Source organism: Zalophus californianus, chromosome 10 (assembly GCF_009762305.2).
Source record: "Zalophus californianus isolate mZalCal1 chromosome 10, mZalCal1.pri.v2, whole genome shotgun sequence".
Lineage (NCBI taxonomy): Eukaryota > Metazoa > Chordata > Mammalia > Carnivora > Otariidae > Zalophus > Zalophus californianus.
Genome location: NC_045604.1, coordinates 52,832,629 through 52,846,808, shown reverse-complemented (window position 1 = coordinate 52,846,808; position 14,180 = coordinate 52,832,629). Strand labels below are relative to the sequence as shown.

The 14,180-nt window shown below is 35.3% G+C and overlaps 1 protein-coding gene across 4 annotated transcripts in view; it reads left to right on the top strand.

Annotated features, from left to right (window-relative positions):
- Nucleotides 1-14,180, top strand: part of RABGAP1L (RAB GTPase activating protein 1 like) — a 758,983-nt gene that overhangs the window by 90,742 nt on the left and 654,061 nt on the right. For all 4 annotated transcript variants that reach the window (XM_035722282.1, XM_027611227.2, XM_027611226.2 and 1 more), the window contains 2 exons: nt 2,947-3,104; nt 4,302-4,412. In XM_035722282.1, the coding sequence (XP_035578175.1) occupies nt 2,947-3,104; nt 4,302-4,412 (269 nt within the window). The remainder of the gene's footprint in view (nt 1-2,946; nt 3,105-4,301; nt 4,413-14,180) is intronic.

Below are 14,180 nucleotides of genomic sequence, written 5' to 3'. Positions count from 1 at the left end.
CATTTATTTTAAGTAAGACCTTTTTGTTTAATAGCATTTTTCTGGAGTATTTATGTGTAATACATATTTGAGAATTTGGAAAATACTGAAATAAAGAAGAAAATAGAAGTTACTTAAAATTTCACGAGTTAAGGTTTTGGTGTATCTCCTTTCCACATATATACATGTGCTCTCCTTCTATCTCTCATAATAAACAACCCCAACAGATACTTTTGTGTTTAATTAGTAGTTTCTATAGGTATAGCCTTCTGGGGAAAATTGTACTGTATTATTTGTCAGTAAAGCTTCCTCAAAGAATATGCCTATTCTAGATTATTTGTATGTGTGTGTGAGTGCACGCGTGTGTGCGTGACATGTATAGAAATGTTTACCATAGTGTTTGTTTTTAATATTCTTTTCATGGTGTAATTGTTTACCCAATTTGTTTCAATAACTGTAGACATTGATAATCATTGTTCCTGAAGATACCCTACCTTACCAATCCTTGGGTCACCATTCCAGCTATTCACAGATTCTAGAAATTCACAAATGATTTTATCCTTGTTGTTGGGAGTAGCAGCTGTAAGACACGGTGAGGATTAAATGCAGTTTGATTGCTGTTAATGTACTGTTGCATCCTGCCTCCAAAAAGAGAAAAGTGTATTCTGATTCCTACCCCCCCCCGCCCTCATCATTCTCAACTACTCTGGCTCAGCCCCATATACTTAGAAACCTTTTTAAAGAGAAATTGCTGAGCCTTGCTGTCTACTTTAAAATTTGTCAAACTCCTTGACTTTTTTGGCGTGGCCTGATGTGGCAGGCTTGCTGCTAGCTCTCACTTAAAGAAAATGAAATAGTTAGAAGAACATATGGGAGAGGAGAAGAAAGAATAAATATGGCTGGGGTTTGACTCTACTAATGTATCAGTACTTATCTACAGGTATTCCTCTATATTCACATATAATGTTTTCTTAAAAATATGCTCAAGTTCAATGTGTAAAAAGTAAACAATAGACTTCACATTTTATTTGATGTTAGGAGGTGGGGAGTGCTCAACTAAAAGTAGTTTAAGTTTCCTATTTACACTTTACCTTGAGTCATACTCTTCAGTGACTTATTTCTAGTGTGTTCTTTGCTTCTGTTTTCTTCTCTAACACTTAAATTTTTGAGCTAAATCAAATAAGTATCCATTTGAGGCTAAGTATTTCTGCTTTTGGCTTACCTAATGATTCCTTCTTACTTACCTGAAGCACATTAAACTTACATGTGCTGGAATGTAAGCACCATGTTCACTGCTTACATCCCTAGCACCTAGAATAATACTAAGTATACAGAGGGCACTCAAAAAATATTTATTAAATGAATGTGTGAATTCATCATCTTAATTGTGTAAGATTTGAGGCCTGAGGATTATATCAGTCCTTTGTTGCTTTTGTTGTTTTTACTCATTTACATAAAATTATAATTGGGTAACATTAAAATATATTTTTTTAAAGATTTTATTTATTTGACAGACACAGCGAGAAAGGGAACACAAGCAGGGTGAGTGGGAGAGGGAGAAGCAGGGTGAGTGGGAGAGGGAGAAGCAGGCTTCCCATGGAGCAGGGAGCCCGATGGAGGGCTCGATCCCAGGACCCCGGGATCATGACCTGAGCCGAAGGCAGATGCTTAACGACTGAGCCACCCAGGCACCCCACATTAAAATATTTTAAAAAATTTTATAAGCACTGTGGTACAAATATGGTTCTTCAGGCTGGCAGGCAGCGTTCTTACACAGTTAAAAGTGTGTAAGTCAGTTAAACTTAATTTGGCAATGGAAAGGCAGTTTAGGGTAATCATTGATTAATAGATGTAAGTGTGGCTATGGGAAGCTTGAGGACTACTTATTTTTGAATGTGATAGACTGTATATGAGAAAAGGCAGAATATATAAACATCACAAAAACAGAAAAATGAAAGACCCCATGCTTTAAGAAATTCTGTTGTTGTAAGTGGACATTTCAAGCAAATGACAAAATATTATAGTCTGAAACACATAATTCAGCGAATAATTTGAATTCACTTTATCTAAAGGGAAGGATTTGTTCATATTTAGAGGAGTCTCTTGTATCTCCCAGTGTGAGAATATGTATGACCTTTGTTAAACTCTTACTTCACCTTGGTTTCATTGTTCAACCCATGGATGGCCTGAGAAATTTGGAAGTTCTTTTGTGCTTCAAGCTTACAATTTTGAGATGGTGTGATGCTTCATTTGGAGCCAAGGAAGAGAATAACTTCTAAAAGAGTGGGGGATCTAGAGTCCTTTTTCGCTTTAGGGAAAGAGTATAAGCCATCGACATATATATTATTCTGGTAGTCACCAGGTTGGCTTAGCACTAATAAATTGATCATTTCAGCTGGGAATCCTGCTGAATCCCCACCACAGCAACATTGAGTAACAGCAGTTGAATCTCTTTAAATCACGTTACCATGTCAGCTTATTGCTACAACCAGTATTTACTTTATTCTGTGCCTCACTATCTAGCTCTCTGAAGCTGAGGGAAGTGAAAAGAGAAACTGAGAACCTAGGCTAACACCTTGTTTTGTGTGTTCATTGGGAAGAGTTAGAAGCCAGCACCATTCTGACAATTAGGATTCATTTATGGCAATATGGTATATTCTGAGACCTAGTAACATCTATAAATAAATACACCTCCTTTAGTGAACTTCAATTAAACCTCTTTATTACCATGTTTAAATATTAGAGTTGAAAGAAGCAAACTGTATATAAAATGTATATTATGTATAATATATATAAACATAAATATATAAATACATAGATATAAGTTTATATAAATGTATGCTTAGATTATGTCTGCTAAAGTAAATTGTGACCATGGAAAGTTATAGATTCAAGAATTAGGAGAGGGGGGTATCAAAATGCAGTTAAAACCTTTGCCTAATGGTATTTCCATTTTTATTCTTTTAGGTAAGCAGAATTTTATATAGTTTCTGCACAGCATTCAAACGTTCCTCCAGACAAGTGTCTGATGTTAAAGACTCAGTTATTCCTACTCCTGACAGTGACGTGTTTACCTTCAGTGTCTCCTTGGAGGTAAAAGAAGATGATGGAAAAGGAAACTTTAGGTGAGGTTGTTTGGGAAGAATAAAAATTGGTATTGTGCCTAAAATATAGTATTGGCTAATATAAAGCTTCCAGAAGCTATACAATGTTGGTATAAAGCTTTAACATGATAAAGAAATATTTGGCAGGTGAATGAATATGTTTCATTATTCTCATGCTTTCAGATATTTTATATAAATGATTTTCTCAGTATTTAAGAATAATGATATTTATTATAGAAAAATGTAAAATAATAAAAGCAGAATAAAAAGGTATAGTTTTGTCAGTCACAACCACTTTTAATATTTGATTTATTCCCTTTGTTTATTTCTAAGGCATATTTTTATATACTTGTATATACATAATTTTTTTCTTTTAACTTTATTATGTAAGAATTTTTCCATTAAAATGTTCTTAATCAAAATCATTTTCAGTGGTATCAGTAGTGTGTTGGGTGGTTTGATCTTTAACCATTTTCTTCTCTTGTATATTTAGAAGATTATACAAGTAGATTATAGGGCACCATTATGCTCTTTAGTGATCATCTATGTGCCTTTCATTCTAACAATAATCATTAGGTAGTTATTTTGTCTGTTTTTAAATAGATAGAGACATTGAGTCTTAGATAAGTTGTTCAAGGTATTCTTTTCAGATAAAACAACCTGTATTTTAGACATTTATTATCTTAATTCTTAAGAATAGTCAGTCTGGCCTAGGCTAAATTGAAGTTGTCCCTGATCCATATCTCTTTGTCCATCTTTATATTTACTTGAGTATGTTACAGTTATCTCAAATTGCAGATGTTTAAAAGCAAACTCTTATTTTGTTCTGCCTTGGGCTTTAGTGTGTTAAAAGGCTCTTAAAACCACACAACCAGCTAAACCAGAATAGTGAGTCTTAAAAAATAATTAAATCTACATTCCTAAATTTGTTAAATTTAAAATCTAAAATTGAAGTGATGTCATTTAAAGAATCTTGGTTTTAACCTTTGTTAGAGATAAAGTATAAGGCCCTTATAAATCCAATTTAAAAATTAATTAGTGACTTTGTTTTTCTGGCTATAAAATTTGTAGTTAGCTGCTCTGACAAGATGAGAGTTTAGAGCACCTTAAGAATAAGGGTGTTGTCTCATTTGAACCTCAGAATAGATTCTAACCTTGGAGTAGATTATTTTATTGTGTTATTGTACTGATAATTTCTGTTCTTTTTGCATATTTCAGTCCTGTGCCTAAGGATAGAGACAAATTTTATTTCAAATTAAAACAAGGAATAGAGAAGAAGATTGTGATTACAGTGCAGCAACTTTCTAACAAAGAATTAGCTATTGAAAGGTAAGCAGCTTGTTACTAAATGCTACCAAAAACTTGTATTGACATTGCTGTTGTGTTTCAAGAGACATACTACTGAATCTCAGCTGTATTACTCGCTGTGGCTTTTCACCATACTTCAGGTTCTCCATTTAAAAATGAGAATGAGAGTCACAATGCTCTATCCACTTAAATAAGTTAGATGTAACTGGTTCATTGAAAGTCTAAATTGATGGATGAAATAAACATGAATTTCCCCCCAGTAATAACTGCTTCAACCCTGTTTAGTTACATCCCTTTTTCCTGCCGACCTTATTTATGTGTAGGACAAATACCTTAAATTCTCAATCATCTTTGATAATTAAAAAGTACATTTAGTTACCGGGATCTCAGGGGCTTAAAAAAAGATAGATATGTATCTTTTATGTATATAAGCACACACACACACATATATATATATACACACACGTGTATGCATTTATGTATTTATGCTAATATTTGATCATATAAAAAAATCTTGTAGGACAAAAGATACTATAAACAAAGAATAACAAGTGATATTTCTGGGAAAAGTATTTGTACTGTAAAGGACAGATGAAAGGTTAATATCTATAATATACATGAATTTCTTAACAGTTCACAGAAAAAAAAGGGAAAACAAGAGTATGAATCAATAAATTACAGGAAAGCTGTTTACATGGCCAACAAACATATATATATGTAAAGATGTCCCTATTCAAATACAGGGAAATGTATTTAAGGTAGCAGTAAGACAGATAACAGATTGACAGAAATAACACATAGAGCTGGTGGGGCTATGGGAAAATGGTAAAGTGTGTGTGCATCCTTTTTGAAAAAACAATCTGGCAACATCTATAAAATTAAAACAAACCCACCTATAATTGGATGCATCAGTCCCATTCTAGGAACTCTGTCCTATTGAAAATAAAAGTACTACTGTGTAAGGACATAATTTTAAGGATGTTTATTACAGCCCTTTTTATAGTGGCAAAAAGCCAGAAATAAAAACAAATGCCTTTTCACTTAGCTTTAAGAAGTGGGAGCAAAGGTGATGGTCACAAGAGAAAGAAAAGCCTCTTCATCCCGACTGCTGTAAGACTATGACCCCAATTCTATAGACTAGGATGAGGGTGGGGGCCAGTTGAGGTGCTGGCTGATGGCATTATGGCCACCTCTGTCTCTTTTATGTCTAGGAGAGGGTGACTGGCCTCCAAATATCTCTCTAGAATGTTCTTTAGAATGTCAGGAATTTGCTTTGTTCCCACCCTTGGGTTTTACTACTCGTATCCAGATAACAGGAAAAAATGCTGCTATATAATTCTGTCTTATAATTATAGTCGTTATCTTTTTTCCTTTCTTAGTGGTATAAAAAATAATTGTGAGTTCTAAAATTCATGAAAAATAGCTTAAGATTAAAGGTATTGTTGATTTTGAATATTTTAGTCCTGAAAGAATGATGATGAGAATTTTTGTTGTTAGCAGTAGGTATAGCGATGTTTGAATGTTTTTATTTGGAAGTAGGCAATTTTCACACTTAGAGACGAGGTAAAAAAAAAAAAAAATGGTACAGAGAATACCTGTGTACTCTATTCCAAATAACCTGTTGGGAACATTTTACCCCACTTGCTTTGCACCCACTTTCTCAGTCTCTCTCTTTTCTAGCTCTCAGTCTTTCACTACCTACTTACTTACCTACCTGCATAGACACACCCACAAAATCATTTTTCTGAATGATTTAAGTTACATACATCATGGCCTTTTATTCCTATATACTTTCTTAGGAAATACGTATTTCCTAAAAATAAGGATAGGGATATCTCTTATTATATGCACATTATATGTAGCAACTTCTGTAAATTTAGCAAGCATACAATACTTTTTGTCTAACCTGTGATTTGTCTCCAATTTTGTCAGTTAACCCAGTAGCATCCTTTCCTTCTCCAGTTCAGGGTTCAAACTAGGGTCGGATATTGCATTTAGTTGCCATAGGTTTTTGGCTTTCTTTAATCTGGAAACACTGCTACAGCCTTTCTCTGTCTCTTATGACATGGATGTTTTTGAAGAATCCACCCATTTTCCCTCTTTTTAATGTAGCGTTGCTAATTTGGGGTTTATCTAATGCTAGTGTGTGATCAGATCCAGGTTATTTATTGCTGCATAGGTGATGTTTCCTTCACAGTGCATCACATTTGGAGGTGCCTGATAACCATCTGTCCCTCACTGGTGATGTTCATTTTGATTGCCAAAATTTGATTGTCAAAATGTCTGATTTCTCCCTGTAATTCCTTTTTTTTTTTTTTTTCCTCCCTTGCAACCAGTAAGCAGTCTGTGGGGGAGATACATGAAAATATCCTGCTTCTCATCAAAATTTTCTTCTTGAGTTAGCATTCATTCATGATTCTTATTCTTGTCTGATCCAATCTTTACTGTGAGGAATGCAAAATTACATTTTTCCCTCTCCTGTACTTTCTTTAGATTTGGCAGTCAGCCCTTGGCATTCTGATGTAAGCCAAAGATCTCCCTTCTTTTCCACTTACCTATTTGTTATTGATATAGACTCCTGAATTTCTTTCCTCCCCACTACAGTACTTTATAATTCACTACAGAACTTAATTATTTGGTGTCCAAATTGTCCAGAATTTGCCACTGGGAGTCCCTTCACATCCTATATCCATAAGATATGCCCCCAGAACTTCCTTTCTGGCATAACAAAAGGCAGTTTTCCATTAAATACGTCCGTTGTAACAAAAGCAAAGAAGTATTAGGTGTTGAGTAATTTAACTCTTAATAATGATTGAAAAATTTTGGAGTTTTATGATTAGTGGTATATTATGTCTCTGTTATAGAGGCTTATGCTATGCTTGTATACGAGGCAATCCTTCCTTTTCCTAATGAGAAGCTCCCACTTTGGTCAACCTGAAACCTTGATGAATATGGGTAAAATAGTTGAATGCCTACTTATAATGTTTTCTTCATTAGCTTGAACATTTACACATGCATTCTAAATATATTACACAAAATAATAACTTAGAAATGGGGCTTTTTGCACACTCTCATATTCAAAAGCCAACCTCATTCAGACTCAATAATCTTTTTCATGCTACTTTCTGAATAATTTTAAGGCATGTTCCCAGAGCTCATTATCTCAACTTCTGCTTAAGTATCTGAGATAAAGCACTTTTTTGACCAGTGTATATTGCTATCGTTAGCAATTTTACCTAAACCACAGGTGCCTATTTGTATAGCATTAGGATTATTTTAAAAAAATTCATTCTATATATAACCACTTATTGTATTGCTTTTATTTTAATATAATTAATGTTGATGTAGTTACTAACAACTCTGTGTTCATATATCCAGCAGTAATTACTAAACCCATGCTAAGTTTCTTTGCCCACTTTTTTTTTAACATGTTTTTTTCTACATTGATCTTAGCCAAAAGGCCGAGAAGCGATTTTAACATGTTTTTTTCTGATAACCTCTATAAATATCCAAACTAAACTTGACAGATTGCTTCAGGCTAAGGGTTCTTCCACAAACAGTACTTCATTCAGCATAACAGACAGAATTTCCTGTGATATGGGAAATTTTGTAAATACTCGGATTTGTCTTTTTTGAAAAAAGAAACTTGCCTTTTATTAGCTTATACGTGGTATTTAAGGTGTTTAAAATTGTAAAATGTAAATGGTGAAATTTAAGGTAATCCACTAGGTGGCAGTCTTGTCAAGAGAATTCTTAACACCTCTGCATCTTGAACATTGCTGCTGGCAAAGACATCGGTGTGAAAAAAACCCCAAATTACATAATTTTGGCTTATCTTGTTGGAAAGAGAAAATGACTTATTTTCAAAAACAACTTTTCATTACGTAAAATTTCCAACATATGAAAAAGTAGAAAATAACATATTGAACCTCAGTGTACCCATCAATGCTAATTTTCAATGTTTGGGCTTTTTTCAAAAAATATTTTTATTTTAAAAGAATCCATTTCTCTGTGTATTCAGGGGTTCAAGCCTCCTTCGTATATAGATATTTAACAAATCATACTGAGATTTTCTGTTTTGACTTCTTTGAAGGCAAATACCTATCTCAGAGTCTCCAGTATCTAGCACAATGCTAGCAGCACAGAACTTTGTAGTTAGCTACTTAATACTTACTTAGCACTTCTGTGCTGGACACTGTTCTAGAGGTGTAGGTACTACCGTCTTCATTGTACACTTGAAGAAACACTTGAAGAAACTAGGCACAGAGAGGTTCAGTAACTTGCCCAGGTCATACAATTAATATTTGAACTGAGTCCATCTGGTATCAGAATACATGTTCTTACTCTCTACTGCCTCTTTAAAAACTTGTTGAAAAATGAATAAAAAAGTATATAAAAATTTTATATTTGGGTTTGGTATTGACCAAACTCATTGTAATAGTAATAGAACACTGCACCTGATAAACTCCTACCTTGTTTAGAGAACATGTGAAGACTGCCTTCATATCTTGAAAATTTCTAATAGTCTTTTTCTTTTTTGTCAGTGATCCATGTTAGATTTTACATTGAGCTTTATTTAGGAACTGGACAGAAGAGAGAAAATAGTAACAGCCAACATTTATTGAACACTTACTGTGATGGTCATGCTACAATTGTCATAACAACATGTGAGGAAGGCTTTACAATTTTTACCCCATTTTTGCAGATCATGAAATAGGTTAAGGAGCTTATGTAACCTGGGTCACTTGGCCAGAAACTGGTAGAGCCAGGTTTTAAACCAAAGCCGTCTGGTTCCTGAGTGTGTACTCTTTAAGACTGTATCCGACTAAATCCTGATTGTCCGCTAAGTTTAAAATTAAGCCAGTTAGGAAATAAATGAATTGGTTTTGTCGTATTTCAAGCAGAATTTTAAAGTGAGAATATAGATGGTGGGGTATCCAGATGACAGCTCAGAGACTTCGAACTCAGGGGCACCATGTCCTGGGAAAAAAGCTGACTGATTTGTAGAAGAGAAGACCAACAATAACAGCTGAAAGGAGGAAGCAAGATGATTGTCATCTGAGATGTGTGAGAAGAGCAAGACCTAAACCTAATTATTGTGAGCCCCCAGTTAAAATGTGAAAGTGTGAGGATTTGGTCAGGTCAAGTTCTTCTGGTGTTTCCAGAGCAGAAATGGCAATCATCTCTGTGCCTGACCAGCTGACATTTCTGTGGTTTTTGGTATCATCACATTTAGAAATATTGCAAAAAAATTTCTTGCAAACTACGGAATTGATACGGATTTTTAAAGCTTTATGTAATGTTTAAAATACACTATTACTAGCACTGTTACATCACACCCACTTCAATGCTTTAGATAGATTGTTGATTAGGCTTCACACTTGAGAAGTGAGGGAGAAGTTTTTCAGTTTTTGCTGTATTAATTTTGTGACTAGTATTTTGTAATAAAATGATTCAGGACAATAGTACAATATATACTTAGCAAGTGGGCCTCTGTAAAATTCCCTGACAAGAAGTGGTGTTTTGATGATGGTAATTTCAGGCCTTGTGGAAGGTTAGTTGGGAAGAGATTTTTGGCTTCCGTGTTGATGTCTGTCAAATCACTCTGTTCCCAGGGATCTGCCCTGATGCTTGCTCTGTGAATCAAAATGAAATATTGGTAGAGCAAGCAGAGTACAATTATTAGATTTGTCATAAGCGTATAACTCTGTTTGTACTGAGTAACACGGGCCACACTGTGAGAAAGAAAGGATTTCCATGAATCACTTTGATCCTAATTTTGGGGAATACAACCATTACATATACTTAAAAAAAAATACATAACATGTCATTACGGAAGGTAAATGATCATTTGTGGAATGATTCAGAGATGTGCTTATTTTGGTAGTATATTCAGCTTCACTTCTCAATTTGTGCTTGCTGGCTTACAGCAAAAACCATATAATGAGAGATTGAAGTGTTAGGTGCCATACTTGCTAGCAATAGTGATTGACAGGTACCTTTCCTTGTGTTATTTTCTTGAGGAAAAGATTTCCAAGCTAAGGAGTACTGAAAATAAAAACCACCTGGGGCTCTTTTCTCCCAGAACAATTTTCTAATATGGTTTGATATCACTAGAGTAGGGGAATGGTAGAACTTCTGTTTATTATTTTTGGCTGATCTAATTTGATGTGTGACCATTCTGAAGGTCTTTTGCTGGATTTACCTAGCATTTATTTTTACCTCACTCTAGCAAGTTATTATTTTATTTAGAAAGAAGCTCAATTCACTGACTTTAGGTTGCATAGATGTTAGTTTGATTTGCATCTTTTATTCTTTTATGGAAATTAGTGTATCTATGAAATCAAGAACTTTAGATGTACTAATAATTTTTCTTAAGGGACATCATTCTTCTCCATCCTGAAGTGAGAAAAAATTAGTGGGGTGACCCAAAGTCTCCATAATATTTTATTTCGTTTTGTTTTATTTTATTTTTTGAGAGAGTGAGAGCATAAGTGAGCTTGAATGGGGTGGGAGAGGGGGAGAGAGAATCCCAAGCAGACCCCCACACCCAGCTTGGAGCCCAATGAGGGGCTGGATCTCATGACCCTGGGATCATGACCTGACCTGAGCTGAAATCAAGAACCAGATGCCCAACTGACTAAGCCACCCAGCTGCTCCTCGTTTGTTTTCTTTCTTCCTTTCTTTTTCTTTCATCCTCTCTCTCTCTCTCTTCCTTCCTTCCTTTTTTTTTCTTTTTCTTTCTTTCTTCTTTCTTTCTTTCTTTCTTTCTTTCTTTCCTTCCTTCCTTCCTTCCTTCCTTCCTTCCTTCCTTCCTTCCTTCCTTCCTTCCTTATTTCATCTTTGAGTTTTCTTTTAAGGCAGTAGAAAGATAACTTTCTTTTTCCTCAGGAAACCAGGGTATACAAAAAAACCTTTCATTGTTCTCTGATACTAATTTCAAGTGACAATTTGTAAAGAACTATTGGCATTATCAGGTGAATAATTGGAAGCTTCTGTCTATCTCACAGTCTTTGGACTGAACAGAATTTTCAATATCTTCCATTGTTGGCACCTGATAGAGGAGAGTGGCACTATAGAAGTATGTAGATAATGCTATTACTTTTTCAGCATCATGTTTTAAGAAATACTTTTAAAAAATATTGGTAATGAAAACATATTGTTTTCTGTAACATGTTTTTATAAGTTGATCTATTCTAGATGTCTTAGAGCGCATCTTTAAATGAATTTTTAAATTTGAGACAATTAGGGATTCACAGGAAGTTACAGTTATAGTACAGAGAGGCTGCATAGACACTCTCCCCAGCTTCCCCAATGGTAACATCATACATAATTATAGTACAGTATACAAACTAGAAAATTCACATTGGTACAATCTATAGACCTCTATTAGAGGGAGCTCTTTTTGAATCCTTTTGTAAATCATACTATACTTCTATAATGTAATAATTTCTAAATTATTTTTCCAGTGGTAAGAGATTTTTACTTAGCTTTATTTAACTTAAGGTGACTAATCAAGGCAGTCATGAACAGAGAGACTATCAGGTCCTAGCTGAGGAGAGTTCCAGGTTGTTCAAATGTGGAAGTAGTTTTTTTTTTAATTGAAATATATTTGACACACAACATGATGTAGATGTAGGGCATACAATACGTCAGTTTGATGTATTTATATATTGTGATATGATTACCCTTGTAGCAATAGTTAGCACTCTATCACATCACATAATTATTGTTTTTTTCATAAGATCTCATCTCTTAGCAAGTTTTATGATACAATATTTTTGTTTATACTCACTGTGTTGTACATTAGATCTCTAGGACTTATTTACTACTAGTTGCAAGTTTGTGTCCTTAAACAGCATCTTTCCTATTCCCCTTCTCCATCCCCTGGTAACCATCATTTTACTCCCTGCTTTCATGAGTTTGGGCCTTTCAGATTCCACATATAAGTGAGATCGTACAGTATTTGTCTTTCTTGGCTTCATTTATATCACTTAACACAGTGTCCTCAAGTCCATTCCTGTTGTCACAAATGGCAGGATTTCTTTTTTTCTCATGGCTGAATAATATTCCATTGTACCCACATACCACATCTTTATCCAGTCATCCACCGACGAGCATTTAGGTTGTTTTCATATCTTGGCTATTGTGAATAATGCTGCAATAAACATGGGAGTGCATGTATCTCTATGATACCCTATTTTTATTTCCATGGCTGTATACCCAGTAATGGAATTTTCAGAACATATGGTAGATCAATTTTTAATTTCTTGAGGAGCATCTGTATTTTTACGTAGTGGATAAACCACATTCTCAACTTACATTAGAAAATAATTTATTGGTTTAAGAAATTTAGTTTTTGTTTCCCAAGATTCTATTCATTTATTTGAGAGAGAGAGAGAGAGAGTGCACACAGGGCAGAGGGAGAAGCAGACTCCCTGCTGAGCTGGGAGCCTGATGTGGGACTCTATCCCAGGACCCTGAGATCATGACCTGAGCCGAAGGCAGACGCCCAACCGACTGAGCCACCAAGATGCCCCGAAATTTAGGGTTCTAAATAGGAGAGGTAGGGTATTTTAACTATATCCTATGCCAATTATCAGTGTATTGCCTCTTGGTTCCAAATCTACCTTTTTTTAATGTTAGTGGAGCTTTCTGTAGTTCTTTTTTGCAGCAAGCACAATATTAAATTGAGCCAGTAGAGGGTGCTAGAGAGACACTGCAGGAGGAAGGGTCTCTAGTCTGGTGTGCTGCTGTTGTTTCTTGCTCTTGCTGTGAGACGCTGTGACATCCAGTGGTAGGCTCCAGCTGTGCAGCCAGTGCACGCACTCCCTCCTCGAACTCAGAATCCTGGTCCTGGCTCAGCAAGATCTTCCTGTGGACCTGCAGACATAGTCACTGTGGGCCTCAGGCCTCACACCGTTCTTCCCGTGAGCTGACACCAGGAGCTCTGATTTCCTTTGTTGACGTGCCTGCCAGACTTGGCTACCTGCACCTAAGTGGATTGTTTCCTGCTTGCTTGTGGTCCAGCTTTGCCTAGGCAGTCCAGCAAACTCTGCCATCCACTGTACTGCAATCATACTTTCTCTAGTAAGGTTAGAATACCAGCTTTAGGGAGAGGATCCTCGTTCTAGGTGTGCTCTTTCTGGGTGTATTCTCCTTCAGCCTTGGGGTAGTCTTTAGAATTCTCTTTATCGTTACTCTCCTATTATAGTTAGGAGAGTAATAACTCTATAATAAACTTACCCTGTTCAAATTACTGTGTTTTCTCTCCTAATTGGACCTCGAATGACTAATTGAATGAATACCTGATAAAATCAACCAGCCCCATAGATGAAGTTTCACATACATTTTCTGGGCCGGGGGTTGGGGGGCTGGGAAGAAAATGGTTATTTTAGATAGTTTTTTTTTTTTTTCTTTAAAGCAGGTGGAGGAGCAGAGAGAGAGAATCTCAAGCTGGCTTTACACTCAGTGTGGAGCCCCATGCAGGGCTCAACCTCACGACTCTGAGATCATGACCTGAAATCAAGAATCAGACACTTAACTGACTGAGCCACCTAGGTGCCCCTGGTTATTTTAGATAGTTTTTTGTTTTTGTGGGTTTTTTTTGTTTGTTTTGTTTTTTTAAGCTGTTGGGATAGTGTTAATGACAAGGATAAGAACCATTTAATGATTTTTGCCATATGTCCATTTCCATCTTGAATGTTTAATGCACAATTTTTTTTCATACTAAAGAAGTCCTGTAGTGTAAATTATCTTTTTAGTTAAATTTTTTGGTGATGGTGTCAG